This window comes from Oncorhynchus kisutch, linkage group LG2 (genome assembly GCF_002021735.2).
Source record: "Oncorhynchus kisutch isolate 150728-3 linkage group LG2, Okis_V2, whole genome shotgun sequence".
In the NCBI taxonomy this organism is placed as follows: domain Eukaryota; kingdom Metazoa; phylum Chordata; class Actinopteri; order Salmoniformes; family Salmonidae; genus Oncorhynchus; species Oncorhynchus kisutch.
In genome coordinates, this window is record NC_034175.2 from 54,439,647 (window position 1) to 54,460,264 (window position 20,618).

The following is a 20,618-nucleotide window of genomic DNA, read 5'->3' on the forward strand; positions in this document are numbered from 1 at the left end:
AAGGGAGGTGACCAAGAACCCGATGGTCACTCTGACAAAACTCCAGAGTTCCTCTGTGAAGATGGGAGAACCTTCCAGAAGGGCAACCATCTCTGCAGCACTCCACCAATCAGGCCTTTATTGTAGAGTGGCCAGACGGAAGCCACTCCTCAGTAAAAGGCACATGACAGCCCACTTGGAGTTTGCCAAAAGGCACCTAAAGGACTCAGACCATGAGAAACAAGATTCTCTGGTCTGATGAAACCAAGATTGAACTCTGGCCTGAATGCCAAGCGTCACATCTGGAGGAAACCTGGCACCATCCCTATGGTAAAGCATGGTGGAGCCAGCATCATGCTGTGGGGAGGATGTACAGTGGCAGGGACAGGGAGACCAGTCAGAATCAAGGGAAAAATGAACGGAGCAAAGGACAGAGATCCTTGATGAAAACCTGCTCCAGAGCACTCAAGACCTTAGACTGGGGCGAAGGTTCACCTTCCAACAGGACATCGACCCTACGCACACAGCCAAGACAACGTAGGAGTGGCTTCGGGACAAGTCTCTGAATGTCTTTGAGCGGCCCAGCCAGAACCCCAATCGAACTTCTCTGGAGAGACCTGAAAATAGCTGTGCAGCAACGCTCCCCAACCAACCTGACAGAGCTTGAGAGGATCTGCAGGGAAGAAACTCCCCAAATACAGGTGTGCCAAGCTTGTAGCTTCATACCTAAGAAGACTCAAGGATATAATCACTGCCAAAGGTGCTTCAACAAAGTTCTGACTAAAGGGTCTGAATACTTATGTATGTGATATTTCCTTTTTAAAATTTAGCAAAACTTGAAATACATTTGCAAAAATGTCTAAAAACCTGTTTTTAGCTTTTTCATTATGGGGTGTAGATCGATGAGGAAAAACAAATATTTAATCCATTGTAGAATAAGGCTATAATGTAACAAAATTTGGGAAAAGTCAAGGGGTCTGAATACTTTCCGAATGCACATGTGAGCCTCTGCTTCTTTCTTTATTTATTTTCTGTAACTGTCTCTCCTAGATCTGGTTCAGCCTCTCCTGACTGTCTCTCCTAGATCTGGTTCAGCCTCTCCTGACTGTCTCTCCTAGATCTGGTTCAGCCTCTCCTGACTGTCTCTCCTAGATCTGGTTCAGCCTCTCCTGACTGTCTCTCCTAGATCTGGTTCAGCCTCTCCTGACTGTCTCTCCTAGATCTGGTTCAGCCTCTCCTGACTGTCTCTCCTAGATCTGGTTCAGCCTCTCCTGACTGTCTCAACTAGATCTGGTTCAGCCTCTCCTGACTGTCTCAACTAGATCTGGTTCAGCCTCTCCTGACTGTCTCTCCTAGATCTGGTTCAGCCTCTCCTGACTGTCTCAACTAGATCTGGTTCAGCCTCTCCTGACTGTCTCTCCTAGATCTGGTTCAGCCTCTCCTGACTGTCTCAACTAGATCTGGTTCAGCCTCTCCTGACTGTCTCTCCTAGATCTGGTTCAGCCTCTCCTGACTGTCTCAACTAGATCTGGTTCAGCCTCTCCTGACTGTCTCTCCTAGATCTGGTTCAGCCTCTCCTGACTGTCTCTCCTAGATCTGGTTCAGCCTCTCCTGACTGTCTCTCCTAGATCTGGTTCAGCCTCTCCTGACTGTCTCTCCTAGATCTGGTTCAGCCTCTCCTGACTGTCTCTCCTAGATCTGGTTCAGCCTCTCCTGACTGTCTCTCCTAGATCTGGTTCAGCCTCTCCTGAATGTCTCTCCTAGATCTGGTTCAGCCTCTCCTGACTGTCTCTCCTAGATCTGGTTCAGCCTCTCCTGACTGTCTCTCCTAGATCTGGTTCAGCCTCTCCTGACTGTCTCTCCTAGATCTGGTTCAGCCTCTCCTGACTGTCTCTCCTAGATCTGGTTCAGCCTCTCCTGACTGTCTCTCCTAGATCTGGTTCAGCCTCTCCTGACTGTCTCTCCTAGATCTGGTTCAGCCTCTCCTGACTGTCTCAACTAGATCTGGTTCAGCCTCTCCTGACTGTCTCTCCTAGATCTGGTTCAGCCTCTCCTGACTGTCTCAACTAGATCTGGTTCAGCCTCTCCTGACTGTCTCTCCTAGATCTGGTTCAGCCTCTCCTGACTGTCTCTCCTAGATCTGGTTCAGCCTCTCCTGACTGTCTCTCCTAGATCTGGTTCAGCCTCTCCTGACTGTCTCTCCTAGATCTGGTTCAGCCTCTCCTGACTGTCTCAACTAGATCTGGTTCAGCCTCTCCTGACTGTCTCAACTAGATCTGGTTCAGCCTCTCCTGACTGTCTCTCCTAGATCTGGTTCAGCCTCTCCTGACTGTCTCAACTAGATCTGGTTCAGCCTCTCCTGACTGTCTCTCCTAGATCTGGTTCAGCCTCTCCTGACTGTCTCAACTAGATCTGGTTCAGCCTCTCCTGACTGTCTCTCCTAGATCTGGTTCAGCCTCTCCTGACTGTCTCTCCTAGATCTGGTTCAGCCTCTCCTGACTGTCTCTCCTAGATCTGGTTCAGCCTCTCCTGACTGTCTCTCCTAGATCTGGTTCAGCCTCTCCTGACTGTCTCTCCTAGATCTGGTTCAGCCTCTCCTGACTGTCTCTCCTAGATCTGGTTCAGCCTCTCCTGAATGTCTCTCCTAGATCTGGTTCAGCCTCTCCTGACTGTCTCTCCTAGATCTGGTTCAGCCTCTCCTGACTGTCTCTCCTAGATCTGGTTCAGCCTCTCCTGACTGTCTCTCCTAGATCTGGTTCAGCCTCTCCTGACTGTCTCTCCTAGATCTGGTTCAGCCTCTCCTGACTGTCTCTCCTAGATCTGGTTCAGCCTCTCCTGACTGTCTCTCCTAGATCTGGTTCAGCCTCTCCTGACTGTCTCAACTAGATCTGGTTCAGCCTCTCCTGACTGTCTCTCCTAGATCTGGTTCAGCCTCTCCTGACTGTCTCAACTAGATCTGGTTCAGCCTCTCCTGACTGTCTCTCCTAGATCTGGTTCAGCCTCTCCTGACTGTCTCTCCTAGATCTGGTTCAGCCTCTCCTGACTGTCTCTCCTAGATCTGGTTCAGCCTCTCCTGACTGTCTCTCCTAGATCTGGTTCAGCCTCTCCTGACTGTCTCAACTAGATCTGGTTCAGCCTCTCCTGACTGTCTCTCCTAGATCTGGTTCAGCCTCTCCTGACTGTCTCTCCTAGATCTGGTTCAGCCTCTCCTGACTGTCTCTCCTAGATCTGGTTCAGCCTCTCCTGACTGTCTCTCCTAAATCTGGTTCAGCCTCTCCTGACTGTCTCTCCTAGATCTGGTTCAGCCTCTCCTGACTGTCTCTCCTAGATCTGGTTCAGCCTCTCCTGACTGTCTCTCCTAGATCTGGTTCAGCCTCTACTGACTGTCTCTCCTAGATCTGGTTCAGCCTCTCCTGACTGTCTCTCCTAGATCTGGTTCAGCCTCTCCTGACTGTCTCTCCTAGATCTGGTTCAGCCTCTCCTGACTGTCTCTCCTAGATCTGGTTCAGCCTCTCCTGACTGTCTCTCCTAGATCTGGTTCAGCCTCTCCTGACTGTCTCTCCTAGATCTGGTTCAGCCTCTCCTGACTGTCTCAACTAGATCTGGTTCAGCCTCTCCTGACTGTCTCTCCTAGATCTGGTTCAGCCTCTCCTGACTGTCTCAACTAGATCTGGTTCAGCCTCTCCTGACTGTCTCTCCTAGATCTGGTTCAGCCTCTCCTGACTGTCTCTCCTAGATCTGGTTCAGCCTCTCCTGACTGTCTCTCCTAGATCTGGTTCAGCCTCTCCTGACTGTCTCTCCTAGATCTGGTTCAGCCTCTCCTGACTGTCTCTCCTAGATCTGGTTCAGCCTCTCCTGACTGTCTCTCCTAGATCTGGTTCAGCCTCTCCTGACTGTCTCTCCTAGATCTGGTTCAGCCTCTCCTGACTGTCTCTCCTAGATCTGGTTCAGCCTCTCCTGACTGTCTCTCCTAGATCTGGTTCAGCCTCTCCTGACTGTCTCTCCTAGATCTGGTTCAGCCTCTCCTGACTGTCTCTCCTAGATCTGGTTCAGCCTCTCCTGACTGTCTCTCCTAGATCTGGTTCAGCCTCTCCTGACTGTCTCAACTAGATCTGGTTCAGCCTCTCCTGACTGTCTCTCCTAGATCTGATTCAGCCTCTCCTGACTGTCTCTCCTAGATCTGGTTCAGCCTCTCCTGACTGTCTCTCCTAGATCTGGTTCAGCCTCTCCTGACTGTCTCTCCTAGATCTGGTTCAGCCTCTCCTGACTGTCTCAACTAGATCTGGTTCAGCCTCTCCTGACTGTCTCTCCTAGATCTGGTTCAGCCTCTCCTGACTGTCTCTCCTAGATCTGGTTCAGCCTCTCCTGACTGTCTCTCCTAGATCTGGTTCAGCCTCTCCTGACTGTCTCTCCTAGATCTGGTTCAGCCTCTCCTGACTGTCTCAACTAGATCTGGTTCAGCCTCTCCTGACTGTCTCTCCTAGATCTGGTTCAGCCTCTCCTGACTGTCTCAACTAGATCTGGTTCAGCCTCTCCTGACTGTCTCTCCTAGATCTGGTTCTGCCTCTCCTGACTGTCTCTCCTAGATCTGGTTCAGCCTCTCCTGACTGTCTCAACTAGATCTGGTTCAGCCTCTCATGACTGGCTCTCCTAGGCCCTCTCACCTTCATGGCTTTGACGGCCTGTGATCCAGAGTAGTCAAACTCCCCAGCCTGACCAATGGACAGACCTCCAGACCCCAGCACCAGCACCTTGGAAACCTGCATTAAGAAAAACACAAAGACACATTAATAATACAGTATTAGCGGTGCTTGACTTGGGCAGGAGCTCACCGGAGCGGAGTTCAGACACCTCAAATGTTCTAACTGCTTGAGTTTCTGCACCTATTATAAAATATTAGCTCAAAAGTATTGTGGAGCTCCTGCACCTAAATATACATAGTACCCACACCCAAAATGATTAACGGCACCTATTTTAGTCCAAGTCAAGCACTGAGTATTCGTACATACATGTTAGTATGTTTATATACTGTACATCACCCCTAATTGGGGAGGATGCGTTTATGGTAATAGTGGAACGGAATAAGTGAAATGCTATCAAATACATGGTTTCCATTTGCTCCGTTCCAGCCATTATTGTGAGCCGTCCCTCACCTATGACCCTGGCATTTCAAGCGCCATGCTCTTACCAACTGAGCCACAAAGTAGAATCGCTCATGAAAAATGATACAGATTTTTGGGCTTCTATCTTGATGAAGTAGAATCATTTTTGACTGTGTTGTACCTTTCATTAGTTAGTATCTTACCTGAGTCCTAGGTGGGATAGCAGGCTTCTTGGGCATGACTGACATAATGTTGGCCTCCTTCCCATTCTTTATCAGGGATATGAACACATCAAATAGGAACTGCAAAAAAGACAGTGAAAATTAACTATGAATCACAGAAAAGATCGTTTTTTCTACTGTGGACTGTCCATCCTCCGCAGGAAAAAGTATTTTCCGTGTACTTAACAGGCCAAGGCACAACAGGGGCTTATAATGGATGCAGAGGTGTTTTGCAGTGATCAATAGTTTAATTGTATCCGTTTGTAGAGCAGCTTTACCTCAGTGTCTGTAGGTCCTCCTTTAGCTTCTGGGTGGAACTGAGCCGTGAAGACTGGCTTGGTGTCGTGCATGATACCCTGGGACACAACAAGAAGATCATGTTTTGAACGACTAAGTTGGTTGGAAAAAGAACATCCTATAAACTTAGGTAGAAGTTCACTTCATCTTTCTTTAACCAGTGTAGTCCAGCCATTCGGTAACAGTGTTTCCAAGAGAGTACGGAGCTAAGACAAATAAATACAACTGAACCTAATCATTCAAAACAATCATGCTGTATCTATCACAAAACCCAAGAGAGTGTGTTTCGTGTCGTCAGTGGCCTATGCTCCCTGAAGAGTGATGGGCCCCCTAAGTAAGTAATTAAGAACACAAAGCAGACTTCGTTGGTTCCGTCGTTGGCGTTAACAAACAGCGGGCTCCATCCAGGTGGTAGAGAGGTGCTGTCAATGCCATAACCATGGTTCTGGGCTGTGATGAAGGCCTGACCCGTCATCACGTTGAGTACAGGCTGGTTCTGACCTCTGGAGAACAATAAACATAATTACAAATTACGGGGCCAGTTTCCCAGACAAAGATGAAATCTACTCCAACACTAAAAATAATGCTAAATAGAGTATCTCCATTGAAAGTGCTTTTTAGTCCAGAATTAGTCTTAATCTAGGTCCAGGAAACCAGCCTATAGAGTTCTAATATCTCTTCAATTCCCCTAAGGTAGAGGGTTAACTTCAACAGAGCAAGACCCCAATGAAAGAATCAGCTGGCAAGAAGGACACTAATACGTGTCCTGCGGTGGTCATGGAATTGATCAGAGGGCCTTCAAAAGGGGGGCCCGCAGGCCACCAGTTGCCCATCCCTGGGTTATAGGGACAATGGAGCCCTCAGTATCAGGCCATTAGCGACATGATGGTCGTTGGGTACGACCAACACATCTCCATTGAGTCAGAGGAGAACACTGACTCAATGGTCACATGGAACTTGAATGCGGTCATAACTAATGACTGTCGGTAATACGGTCACTGCAACAGCCCTACCTGCAATGCATGTGTAGTTTACCTGTTACCCATGGGCAGTTTGTAGGACTGGGCCCCTGCAGCCAGTGCTGTGATCTGGTTGCCCATACAGATACCAAAGACAGGCTGTGGCCGGTCACTCTCCAGAACCTAAGGATGAACAACACAGCCAGGGAGGTGGTAAGATGAAGGGGAATAGACCAGAGGGAGAGCAATGAGAATAATGTAGTCATATGAAACCACTTTCCAACTAGTTTACAACAATTAGTTTAAAAGAAATCAAAAGGCGGCAAGCACATACTAATAAAGTATGACTCAGATGTATTTTGAGCAGTCACAACACAAATGTTACTCTGTAGTCCAATGGGCAGCTGGTACCTTGAGGATGTTTTGGATGAAATTCCATCTGGTAATGCTAACATCTTTTATCATGGTAACACTTCACACCTAAATGGTTTTATAAGTCCTTTGTAAACTGTTCTCTTCATCTAATTCTCTTCCCTCTGTAGTGCAATGGGCAGCTGGTTATGTTACCTTGCGGACGTTCTGTATGAGGTCTCCTGCCAGAGAGGGATCCCCAGGGCCGTTGGAGATGAACAGGCCATCGTACTCCAGACTCATCAGGTCCTGGTTCCAGGGCACCAGATGGACCTCAGCACCACGCTACAGCATACAGACAGAGAGAGACATTTATTATCATCAATTCTATTCATGCTGCTATTAGTGACTAGCCCAGGGTCAGTATTTATGGTTCTCTAAAATAACATCTTTCATTCTTTATTTCACACTCAAACCCACAGGGTCATACTACAGTGCCTTGCGAAAGTATTCGGCCCCCTTGAACTTTGCGACCTTTTGCCACATTTCAGGCTTCAAACATAAAGATATAAAACTGTATTTTTTTGTGAAGAATCAACAACAAGTGGGACACAATCATGAAGTGGAACGACATTTATTGGATATTTCAAACTTTTTTAACAAACTTTTTTAACTGAAAAATTGGGCGTGCAAAATTATTCAGCCCCTTTACTTTCAGTGCAGCAAACTCTCTCCAGAAGTTCAGTGAGGATCTCTGAATGATCCAATGTTGACCTAAATGACTAATGATGATAAATACAATCCACCTGTGTGTAATCAAGTCTCCGTATAAATGCACCTGCACTGTGATAGTCTCAGAGGTCCGTTAAAAGCGCAGAGAGCATCATGAAGAACAAGGAACACACCAGGCAGGTCCGAGATACTGTTGTGAAGAAGTTTAAAGACGGATTTGGATACAAAAAGATTTCCCAAGCTTTAAACATCCCAAGGAGCACTGTGCAAGCGATAATATTGAAATGGAAGGAGTATCAGACCACTGCAAATCTACCAAGACCTGGCCGTCCCTCTAAACTTTCAGCTCATACAAGGAGAAGACTGATCAGAGATGCAGCCAAGAGGCCCATGATCACTCTGGATGAACTGCAGAGATCTACAGCTGAGGTGGGAGACTCTGTCCATAGGACAACAATCAGTCGTATATTGCACAAATCTGGCCTTTATGGAAGAGTGGCAAGAAGAAAGCCATTTCTTAAAGATATCCATAAAAAGTGTTGTTTAAAGTTTGCCACAAGCCACCTGGGAGACACACCAAACATGTGGAAGAAGGTGCTCTGGTCAGATGAAACCAAAATTGAACTTTATGGCAACAATGCAAAACGTTATGTTTGGCGTAAAAGCAACACAGCTCATCACCCTGAACACACCATCCCCTCTGTCAAACATGGTGGTGGCAGCATCATGGTTTGGGCCTGCTTTTCTTCAGCAGGGACAGGGAAGATGGTTAAAATTGATGGGAAGATGGATGGAGCCAAATACAGGACCATTCTGGAAGAAAACCTGATGGAGTCTGCAAAAGACCTGAGACTGGGACGGAGATTTGTCTTCCAACAAGACAATGATCCAAAACATAAAGCAAAATCTACAATGGAATGGTTCAAAAATAAACATATCCAGGTGTTAGAATGGCCAAGTCAAAGTCCAGACCTGAATCCAATCGAGAATCTGTGGAAAGAACTGAAAACTGCTGTTCACAAATGCTCTCCATCCAACCTCACTGAGCTCGAGCTGTTTTGCAAGGAGGAATGGGAAAAAATGTCAGTCTCTCGATGTGCAAAACTGATAGAGACCCAAGCGACTTACAGCTGTAATCGCAGCAAAAGGTGGCGCTACAAAGTATTAACTTAAGGGGGCTGAATCATTTTGCACGCCCAATTTTTCAGTTTTTGATTTGTTAAAAATGTTTGAAATATCCAATAAATGTCGTTCCACTTCATGATTGTGTCCCACTTGTTGTTGATTCTTCACAAAAAAATACAGTTTTATATCTTTATGTTTGAAGCCTGAAATGTGGCAAAAGGTCGCAAAGTTCAAGGGGGACGAATACTTTCGCAAGGCACTGTATGTAGTCTAGGGCTGACCCCAATTAGTCGACGTTGAGACTTGTTGAGGACTTGTCTGTTTCTCAAACTTGACACTAATGTACTTGTCCTCTTGCTCAATTGTGCACCGGGGTCTCCCACTCCTCTTTCTATTCTTGTTTGAGACAGTTTGCACTGTTCTGTGAAGGGAGTAGTACACAGCATTGTATGAGATCTTCAGTTTCTTGGCAATTTCTCATTTCTCTAGAATAGCCTTCCTTTCTCAGAACAAGAACAGACTGACGAGTTTCAGAAGAAAGTTATTTGTTTCTGGCAATTTTGAGCCTGTAATTGAACCCACAAATGCTGATGCTCCAGATACTCGATTAGTCTAAAGAAGGCCAGTTTTATTGCTTCTTTAATGAGCACAGCAGTTTTCAGCTGTGCTAACATAATTGCAAAAGGGTTTTCTAATGATCAATTAGCCTTTTAAAATTATGAACATGGATTAGCTAACAAAGCATGCCATTGGAACACAGGAGTGATGGTTGCTGATAATGGGCCTCTAAGCCTATGTAGATATTCCATAAACAATCTGCCGTTTCCAGCTACAAAAGTAATTTACAACATTAACAATGTCTATTCTGTATTTCTGATCAATTTGATGTTATTTTAATGGACAAAAATGTGCTTTTCTTTCAAAAACAAGGACATTTCTAAGTGACCCCAAACTTTTGAACGGTAGTATATATATTTATTTGCGCCCATCTCAGTGAACTAATCCATTGCGGAGGCCTAGACTTTATTTATCCGAAAATGTGGTCAGAGGCTCCATAGACCAGAGACGCAATTAAAGAGCCTCCAGGGGCATGCAGAGGCCGTATCGAGCTCCGTACCGCATCGCCACATTTTTTTATGCGGAGGGCTCTGTATAGCTCCAGATTGACATGATTGGTTGACAGTAGGTGGGGGCGGTGCATCCTGTATAACCACAAACTCACGTACTTAACAATAGCGCTGCACTGCTCTGCAACGCGCAAGAAGTATGAATGCCCTGACTATCACAGTAAATGCTGCATGGCCAATGCAGACGTCGGATTGACATGCGCCCAGATGCAGAATGCAGTTCTCTCTCCAGAATGCGCTTTCTCCAGGTAATTTGTGCACATTCATTGTTTCATAACTTCATTGAGTGAATTGTTGTGGTATATCAATTCCAGTAGTACATTTACCATTTGGAATTAATCTACAACATATTACTTTGGCTATGGTAATTTATTTTAATGCATTCAACATAATTTTTCCAGTCTTTCCGTTCTCATTGTGGACACATTGTTTGCAGGTTGCACAACCTATGCTACACTTGTGAGAAACAAGTTTTGGTGTAAGGTCTGCTTCCAGCTCACACTCTCAAACACCTAGATCCCTGAACGCAGCTCACACTCCAGATCCCAAACACCTGAATTCAAATCACCTGTTCACACACCCGTATGTCACTATCACACACTATTTAGTTCAGTTCTTTGCAACCCATCACCGTGAGGTATTGTTTGTTTTGTGACACACTTCTATTCGGAGCTCTGTTTTTCCCGTAATTGAAACCTCCCGTGTATGATAGTGAGGCAGGCAAAAACTAACGACGCCTTTTGCTTATTCCCGGCCTGTACTTTAGCCTATCAGATTTCCTGTTATCTAGCTATTGCCTGATCTCCCGGACTACGTTACTAGCCTTTTCCCTGCCTGTACTGTTTCCTTTTTGGACTTGCCTCCTCCTGTGGTCCTTTGCAATAAACACCTGCTGCGCCCTGTGCTTGAAACCAGCTCTATGTCTCCCCTCGTGTTCATTACATTTGGTTTATTTCATTCCATTTACAAGTTTTGTCAATTTAGTCATTGTCTTTTGTTTGGAGCGCTCCTGTCAATATTGAGTCAGGACGCACTCGCATAGAAGTAGACCTATAGGCTACCTGGCCTGGCGCAAATTTAGGTGCACAAATTTGAGCATCCAATGAGAATTACAATAGTTCCTCAATGTATTTGAAAAATCTTTCCAGCTCTTTCGCTAATGTTCAGTCTCTGGATAATAAAGTAGACGAGCTCAGGGCGATGGATCTCCTTTCAGAGACATCAGGGATTGTAACATACTCTTTTTCACAAAAACATGGCTCTCTCAGGATATACTGTCCCCGTCCAAACAGCCAGCTGGGTTCTCAGTACATTGCACAGACAGGAATAAAGAACCCTCCGGGAAGAAGAAAGGCAGGGGTGTATGTTTCATGATTAACTACTCATGGTGTGATTGTGATAACATACAGAAACTCAAGTCCTTTTGTTTACCCGACCTAGAATACCACAATCAAATGCCAACCGTATTACCTCCCAGAATAATTATCTTTGGTTAGTCACAGCCATGTATTCTCCCTGTCAAGCCGATACGACGACGGCCCTCAAAGAACTACACTGGACTTCATACAAACTGGAAACCACATATCCTGGGGCCGCATTTATTGTAGCTAGGGATTTTAACAAAGAAAATTTGAGCAAACGCTACCGAAGTTCTACCAACACAATGACTGTAGTACTCACTCTGGAAAAACATTGGACAGCTGCTACTCAACTTTTGGAAATGCCTAAAAGGCCTTCTCCTGCTCTCCCTTCTGCAAACCTGATCACGACTCCATTTTGCTCCTCCCTTCCTATAGGCAGAAACTCAAACAGGAAATACCCGTGCTAAGATCTATTCAACACTGGTCTGACCAATCGGAATCCATGCTTCAAGACTGTTTGATCACGCGGACTGGGATATGTTCTGGGTAAGCCTCTGAGAATAACATTGACGAATACATGGATAGGGTGACGGAGTACACCAGGAAGTGTATAGTGTCATGACATTGCCCTGTTTGGGTGAGGTTTATGACCGCCCCATAAATACCTTTCCCCCTTTTCTCTCCACTCTACAGAATGGACTCTTGGAAAGCCCTTTATTAACATAGAGTGAGTATGGTAACATCAAAAGGTTGGGGAATGGAACAATATTTCCCTTTCTCAACCAGTTGAAAGTGTCCGTTGGTACTTAAAGAAAATTATGTCAGATCTCAGTTAGTGTCTGGGACATTATATCTGATGATAGGGTGACATAAATTGTATCTTGGGAAGTCTACATATTATAGTTATCAGATTCACATCGAATTGTTGTGCAATTTAAATGTTTAAATATGAAACTATTTGTGAAAAGATCAAATGTAATTTTATTTTCCTAAATAAGATAATTGTTTCATAGTAAAACATAGGCCCACTCAGTGGCTCACCAAGTGAACAGACATTGGTTGAGAACTACAAAACACGCCCTTCTCTTCTCCAGTACAAAAGCTTGTTGACAGAAGTCAAACTCAGTTCCCGATGACGTAAGGACTGGTGTCCATATGTTTAAAAGGGCTAATTACAACTACAACCTAACGAAATTAACATTTAGTTCCCAACCGTGTGAGGACTGGTGTCCATACGTTTAAAAGGGCAAATTTCAACGTGGAGACAACGATCACCACGTTGAAATGGTGAATTTCAACTAGACCAGCCAGAATACAGCATGAGCTGGAGAAAATCGTTTGGAGAAAATATCCTTTCTATTTCATTCAGCTTTGTTCAATTGTATTCTTCTATTCATGGTATGAACTTTGAACGATTATTCACTAAAGAAGTGATACATCCTAGACAGCGAGTTTGCAGCTGTAAACGTATGTGGCCTAGTAAAGGACAATCTCCGATGAATGACACAGTACTTTAACGTATCCACTCTACAACACTACCACCAGAAAGATTATTCAAAGGACAATGGCGATTTTCCATCTTCGACCCATCTATCGAAGCGCAGTTCAGAGTAAAGATAAATATATCTTGCATTTTCTTTTTCCGAATGGACGGTTATTAGAATGCATAAGGTTCTGTATTTACTGTAGCATAGCTTCTCAAGGTCCGATAGGGATTCAATCCTTTTGTCCCAAGTTACCCGTACTTTCATTCAAACTCAACCCCTTCCTTTGTGTAACCAGCCATCATATCGGGTTAGCCCACTAGGGGCTTTTCATGACACGATTAGTAATCGACGTGTGATCTATCCTGTGTATATATATGTAATTCTGTGTGATTAGTTAGGTATTTAGTAAATAAATAATTAAGCCAATTTGTGTATTGCTGATTCAACTTATTAGCTAAGGTTCGTGCAGATAACCAAGTACTTCAATCAGAATGAGACCAATCGAGGTGACGATTAATAATTGACTGCTATTGATATAAAAGATCTTCAGATCTTTAAGAGAGTGGATTCGGGAGATAATCGCTCTATATAAATGAATGCTTCCGTGGTGCCCCAGGTTATTAATGGTTGAATTGTTGCATGGTTTAATTAAATCACATAATCAATGAAATGCTAGGTAACTGATTTGCTAAAATAGCATGTCATATAATTTAATCAGTCAAAGACACGACAATAGGATATATGTTGTACCCACGGTCGCTATTAAAACCTACCCAAACCAGAAACCGTGGATAGATGGCACCATTCCTGCAAAACTGAAAGCGCGAACCCCCGCATATTACTATGGCAAGGTGGTTGGAAATATGGCCGAATACAAACAGTGTAGTAATCAAACAGGCAAACGTGAGTACAGAGAAATAGTGGAGTCGCAATTTCAAGGCTCAGACACGAGACGTATGTGGCAGGGTCTACAGACAATCACGGACCACAAAGGGAAAACCAGCCATGTCACGGACACCAACGTACTGCTTTCGGACAAGCTAAACACCTTCTTCGCCCACTTTGAGGATAGCACAGTGCCACCGACGCGGCCCACTACCAAGGACTGTGAGATCTCCTTCTCCATGGCCGACTTGAGTAAGACATTTAAGCGTCTTAACCCTCGCAAGGCTGCCGGCCCAGACGGCATCCCTAGCCGCGTCCTCAGAGCATGTGTAGACCAGCAAATATTAAGTATCATCCTATCCCAGTCTGCTGTGCCTACTTGCTTGAAGATGTCCATCATTGTTCCTGTACCCAAAAAAGCAAATGTAACTGAATTAAATGACTATCGTCCCGTAGCACTCACTTCTGTCATCATGAAGTGCTTTGAGAGGCTAGTTAAGGATCATATTACCTCTACCTTACCTGACACCCTAGACACACTTCAATTTGCTTACTGCCCCAATAGATACACAAACGATGCAATCGTCATCGCACTGCACACTGCCCTATCCCATCTGGACAAGAGGAATACCTACATATGAATGCTGTTCATTAACTATAGCTCAGCATTCAATACCATAGTACCCTCCGAGCTCATCACTAAGCTTGGGGGCCCTGGGTCTGAACCCCGCCCTGTGCAACAGGGTCCTGGACTTCCTGACAGGCCATCCCCAGGGTGGTGGAGGTAGGAAACAACCCCTCCACTTCGCTGATCCTCAACTCAGGGGCCCCACAAGGGTGCGTGCTCAGTCACCTCCTGTACTCCCTGTTCACCCATGACTGCATGGCCACGTTCGCCTCCAACTCAATCATCAAGTTTGCAGACGACACAACAGTAGTAGGCCCGACTACCAACAATGACGAGACAGCCTGCAGGGAGGGGTAGAGGGCCCTGGGAGAGCGGTGCCAGGAAAATAAACTCTCACTCAACGTCAACTAAACAAAAGGAGCTGATCGTTTCTTCAACCTCAGGAGGCTGAAGAAATGTGGCTAATTGATACAACATTTGAAGTTTGTTGCAGACAGACCATGTGTAGCCAATGTGATTTATAGGATATTTATTTTTATCAGGATATTTTCTACCTGCAGACTGCAATGTTTTTATTATGTAGGCTACATAGTTACCAATGGCAATACAAGCTACTTTTTAGGTTTGTATCATTTTCATTTAGATTTTGATCTGATTTTGATTAACCACATGACAATGATTGAGATATAGAGAAGTTATTATAAATTATATGAAACTGTTTCATGAAAATGTGCATATGAAAACCATAACTGGCAGGCAATCTATTGGCCGAAAGAACAGACCACTTTCAGTCAACCAAGATTTTTTTTAGTTGGGACAGCCCTACTGTAGTCTAAGTTGTATCATCTACGGACAGAAGAGATGAGGTCAGTGATCAATGGTGAACTTTCTCCTCTAGTCTCCCTTTCTCACCTTAACAAGCAGCCTGATGATGTTGTGCTTGATGCCACAGTCAACAGCCACCACTTTGATGGGGTTACCTTTCCCAAACACTCTGGTCTCCTGGAAACATACAAGAACAATGAAAGGATATCATCATCATCAACAGGGGGGAATATGTTTTGCAGCAGAAACATATCCATAATAACAGCATACAGTCAGAACGTACCTTTGTTGAGACTTCTGCTAAAATGTTCTGCTTGTTAGGGTCTGATATCTCTATTGGATGGCCCTCAAACTCTATCTTCCCCAACACTGTACCCTGGTCACAAAATAAAGAGACACATTTTCTGTCAAAAACAGCTTTTTTCTTCAATAGTCACGTTTCTTTAAACACAATAAGAGTAAAGCAGTAACAAGACTAGCTTCCTGTCCAGGGAGTGTACTTGTACATCAAGCTGCCTCAGGCTCCTGCCCTATAGGCCATTCTGGCTTTGACAAGGCTTACAGTAAAAACACTTACCTTGTCTCTGATGATCTTGGTCAGCATCCTAGTATCCACTCCAAACAATGCAGGGACCTTTCAAACAATATGGGAAAATACTAATTGCCATTTGACAACATTAAAATTGCAGTAAGACTTATGCTGTTAGAAAATGAGTTGAAGTGCCATGTTTTCAAAAGGTTCTTTAAACCACTGTAAATCAGAACTGGTGCATTAGCCAAAAGTAAAACATCAAATTCATTAGTAGTGGGTCTGCACTCAAAAAAAGTGATTTTATTTCTCAATTAACAAAAATAAAATCTCCTTTTTGAGGGCGGACCCACCACTAATGAGAACTGTAACGCTGGGGACTTATGTTATGTTGACTATGTTAGAAGGCGATGAAGCCAATGAAATCCCCCAAACTCTCCCCTAACCCAGACAGCGCTAGGCCAATTGTGGTGCTCCCGGCTGTAGTGGCGCTTCATCACTGCAATGCAATGCAGCGCCTTAGACCACTGCGCCACTCAGGAGGCCCCAGAATAATACATTAATTAATACATTTTTGTTTCATTTTGTACCCCTTTATCTCCCCAATTTTGTGATATCCAATTGATAGTTACAATCTTGTCCCATCGCTGCAACTCCCGTACGGACTCGGGAGAGGCGAAAATTGAAAGCCATGCGTCCTCTGAAACACAAACTCGCCAAGCCACACTGCTTCTTGACACACTGCTCGCTTAACCCGGAATCCAGCCGTGCCAATGTGTTGGAGGAAACACTGTACAGCTGGGGACTGTAATGCTGTCTCTACTACCTTCTCCTCCTGTAGCCACTGTCCCAGGGACTTGACAGAGTTCCAGTGACTGTACTCATGACTGTAATCCTGCACCAAGAGTCCAGATACCTACAGAGATCACAACACAAACCCAACATGAGTCACAACACAAACACTTGAGATATCAACCAAATAAAGCTATTATTTATTTCCTCTGTAAAGAGACCTTGTAATATGCACTTTAAATACCCTAAAATATTTACTTGACTAACAGCGAAGCAAAGGAACAGTCAACTTTAAAATATAGCATAACATAACACTGCTCTTTTACCACATCTTTCCCAAACATGACTATTTGGGAAACTATACTATTCTGGCCCTCCTATTTAATTTCAACTCTCCATTTCGCAGCTTTTCTCTTATTGAATTAAACTCTGACCTTATCCTTTTTGCCTCAGTGGATCAACGTGAACTTTTTCTGCCCAAATTCCCAAAAGCATTTGGCGTGCATTTTCGCCAAGCCTCGCTGCTTCTTAACACACGGCTTGCTTAACCCGGAAGCGAGCCAAACCAATGTATCGGCTTGCAGGCGGTCGGCCCGACAAGGAGTCACTAGAGCGAGATGAGCCAATGAAATCCCCCAAACTCTCCCCTAACCCAGACAACGCTGGGCCAATTGTGGTGCTCCCGGCTGTAGTGGCGCATCATCACTGCAATGCAATGCAGCGCCTTAGACCACTGCGCCACTCAGGAGGCCCCAGAATAATACATTAATTAATAAATTTTTGTTTAATTTTGTACCCCTTTATCTCCCCAATTTTGTGATGTCCAATTGATAGTTACAATCTTGTCCCATCGCTGCAACTCCCGTACGGACTCGGGAGAGGCGAAAATTGAAATTGATTTTTTTCTCTTTATTGAACCTGCCTGCTACCCACCTGCCCTTCATACACACAATATTTCATGACCCTAAACCCATCCACCCGCGGATATACCCACTGGGACTGCGGGTTATGAGTCAACCCACACATCACTAACACAGACATGCTCACACACACACACACACACACACACACACACACACACACACACACACACACATACACGATAACATAACAGACCCACCTGTATACGGTCTGACTCAATGTTCCTCCTCAGGCCCAGCTCATCCAGCTCCTGAGTGTTTGGAACGCCGTAGTTCCCCACTATGGGGTAGGTCAGGGTCAGGATTTGACCTCTGTAGCTGGGGTCAGTCAAAGCCTCTGGATACCTTCAGAAATGTGTAGTTATTATAGATATACATAGGTAACCTATTTGTGCTGGTTGTTGTCATGTTTGGTATGAAAGTGAAAATAGGAGTTGGAAAAACTCCTTATCTGTCCCCTGGTTAGGACAAAACTGTCTCCCCACAATGTAAACATACTGTGATCTATGCACTTTAGCAATGATGATGACTGACTGTTAATGGTGATTTAGACAAGACGGATCTCTTACCCCACCAGGCCAGTGTTGAAGACCAGCTCCCCAGCAGCAGATCGTTCATCCCCAAAGGAGAAGCCCTTCATCCGGGTACCATCCTCCAGGACCAGGTGGGCTATCTGGGCCTGGGAGAGGAGGTGAAGGAGGAGGAGCAGGAGAAAGACAAGGATGAAGAAAAAGAAGAAACCGTTGGTATATTAATCTTCACGTTAGCCTACACAGTACAGAACACATCCAAGAGTTGGACTGGTAACTGGGCTACTGAGTAAATACAAGAACGTGGTGGAAAAACGACTATGATACATTCACAGACCTATTATATGGCAGTGGCACCTTTTTATATTACAATGACCCTTTGTTAATAATTCAATAGAACCAGGACAGGCTATAGTAAAAAAGTAGCCAGCCTTGCACAAGCCTTGGTTTGTGCTAGCTGGAACAGCTCATAGGAACAGGAGCCTATGTACAAGTACACCCTTGGACAGGACAGTAGTTATCGCAGGGCCTTACCTCCCGTCTATCTCTTTAATGCTGAGTCTCAAGCAGAGACGCATCAGATCAAACTCCCAACCTTAGGGTGGGCACTTTAATCACAAGGCCACTGAGCCAGGCTACACAGTGCATTCAGAAAGTATTCAGACCCCTTGACTCTTTCCAAATTGTGTTATGTTACTGGTACCTAACAGTACTAGAGATGCACCGATATTACATTTTTGGCCGATACCCGATATTTTCCTTGGCATAAAAACAAAACATACCTGATATAAACAATTTTGTGGCCTTTAAGCATTCTAATAGTTATATAGTTAAACACACACACACGGACGCAGCAGTCTAAGGCACCACATCTCAGTGCAAGAGGCGTCACTACAGTCCCTGGTTCGAATCCAGGCTGTATCACATCCAGCCATGATTGGGAGTCCCATAGAGCGGCACACAATTGGCCAAGCGTCCTCCGGGTTTGGCCAGAGTAGGCCGTCATTGTAAATAAGAATTTCTTCTTAATTGACTTGCCTAGTTAAATAAAAAGGTAACACACACACACACACGCGCCACACTGACCAAAAAGTTATTTTGTTTGCATTTACTTATGTCCCCATTATCAGTAAAACATCATCAAAACCTATTTCTTTCACTTACTTGCTGTGCTGTTTCGTTGTTCATTTGTTCAGTCATTTCATTCTCAACCAGGATTTCATCATACATGTCAAGCAGTGAAGCTACAGCTGTCTGTCCTTGGTGTGCACTGTCACTGTGTCCATTTCCATCTTGTCCAGCTGTGTCTAACATTTCACGTAAACCCGGTTACTTATCTGCATCGAAGTAGCGGTCCTTGTACCTAGCATCGAGCATGGTGGCGACACAGTAAAGAGAGACTTGCCTGTTAAAGAAGTAGTGGTCCTTGTACCTAGCATCGAGCATGGTGGCGACACAGTAAAGAGAGACTTGCCTGTTAAAGAAGTAGCGGCCCTTGTACCTAGCATCGAGCATGGTGGCGACACAGTAAAGAGAGACTGCCTGTTAAAGAAGTAGCGGCCCTTGTACCTAGCATCGAGCATGGTGGCGACACAGTAAAGAGAGACTTGCCTGTTAAAGAAGTAGTGGTCCTTGTACCTAGCATCGAGCATGGTGGCGACACAGTAAAGAGAGACTTGCCTGTTAAAGTAGTAGTGGTCCTTGTACCTAGCATCGAGCATGGTGGCGACACAGTAAAGAGAGACTTGCCTGTTAAAGAAGTAGTGGTCCTTGTGCCTAGCATCGAGCATGGTGGCGACACAGTAAAGAGAGACTGCCTGTTAAAGAAGTAGCGGCCCTTGTACCTAGCGTCGAGCATGGTGGAGACACAGTAAAGAGAGACTTGCCTGTTAAAGTAGTAGTGGTCCTTGTACCTAGCATCGAGCATGGTGGCGACACAGTAAAGAGGCTCAAATGACAACGAATCGCTTGTTCACAGCCTCGAGTACTTTTGTACGTTTTAACCCCACGGTCTGTGTCGGCAGTTTTGTTGAGCATGCATTTTAATTACATGACAGAGGGTATCACGTCTTCTGCAGATGTACTTGATTAGCTTATTTCTCGAGTCAGTTGTTCGAATGGGGCTAGGGATGTGTTCATGTTTCCAAGTTTCAAACATGTTCTCAAATGTCATTGAAATTGCAGCAGTGGTATGAGAACCAGTACATTCTTGAGCATGCAATACGGCTTTCCTCAGTACGAAATCCTCGACCCACATGTGGCTGACATTGCTGGTCCAAATGTCAGTCGTGAAGCTAATAGCAGTGACGCCCATAGCAAGTAGCTCATGGATGTGTTTCAACATTACTGTGTAACTCCAGTAGGGCAACATCTGAAAAATAGTGATTACTTGGTAGTGTGTACCGGTGCTCGACCATATGGCAAAAGCCAACATCATCCACGACAGAGAACGGTTGATTGTAAAGGGCAATTAATTCCATTATCTTGGCATTAATGGATTTCACCTATGAGTTGTCTCACTGAAATTCTTACTCTTTCAAATGACTGCTCAACTTGAACTTGTTTGTTGGAAGTGTGCGCTTACAATTTTTCTGCTTTGGTTCTGTGTAGTGCTGTATTTTTTGTGGCGTCAATACATCATCTACCTACATTATGTAGGTCTGCACATCAGCTTTGTCATGGGTTTTGCACGCCGGCGTTAAACTAGACATCGGCCGACACCGATGTTGGCATTTTTAGCAATTATCGACCTCGTGACCGCGGCATTC

At 44.8% G+C, this 20,618-nt stretch overlaps 1 protein-coding gene across 1 annotated transcript in view; it reads right to left on the bottom strand.

Annotated features, from left to right (window-relative positions):
* Window positions 1-20,618, bottom strand: part of cps1 (carbamoyl-phosphate synthase 1, mitochondrial) — a 90,808-nt gene that overhangs the window by 63,386 nt on the left and 6,804 nt on the right. Inside the window, exons 2-13 of the mRNA XM_020457714.2 lie at window positions 17,890-17,999; window positions 17,521-17,665; window positions 16,435-16,524; window positions 15,657-15,713; window positions 15,363-15,455; window positions 15,167-15,256; window positions 7,126-7,254; window positions 6,635-6,741; window positions 5,961-6,102; window positions 5,581-5,658; window positions 5,285-5,383; window positions 4,644-4,739 (exon numbers count right to left, since the gene is read on the bottom strand). Of these exons, the coding sequence (XP_020313303.2) occupies window positions 4,644-4,739; window positions 5,285-5,383; window positions 5,581-5,658; window positions 5,961-6,102; window positions 6,635-6,741; window positions 7,126-7,254; window positions 15,167-15,256; window positions 15,363-15,455; window positions 15,657-15,713; window positions 16,435-16,524; window positions 17,521-17,665; window positions 17,890-17,999 (1,236 nt within the window). The remainder of the gene's footprint in view (window positions 1-4,643; window positions 4,740-5,284; window positions 5,384-5,580; window positions 5,659-5,960; window positions 6,103-6,634; window positions 6,742-7,125; window positions 7,255-15,166; window positions 15,257-15,362; window positions 15,456-15,656; window positions 15,714-16,434; window positions 16,525-17,520; window positions 17,666-17,889; window positions 18,000-20,618) is intronic.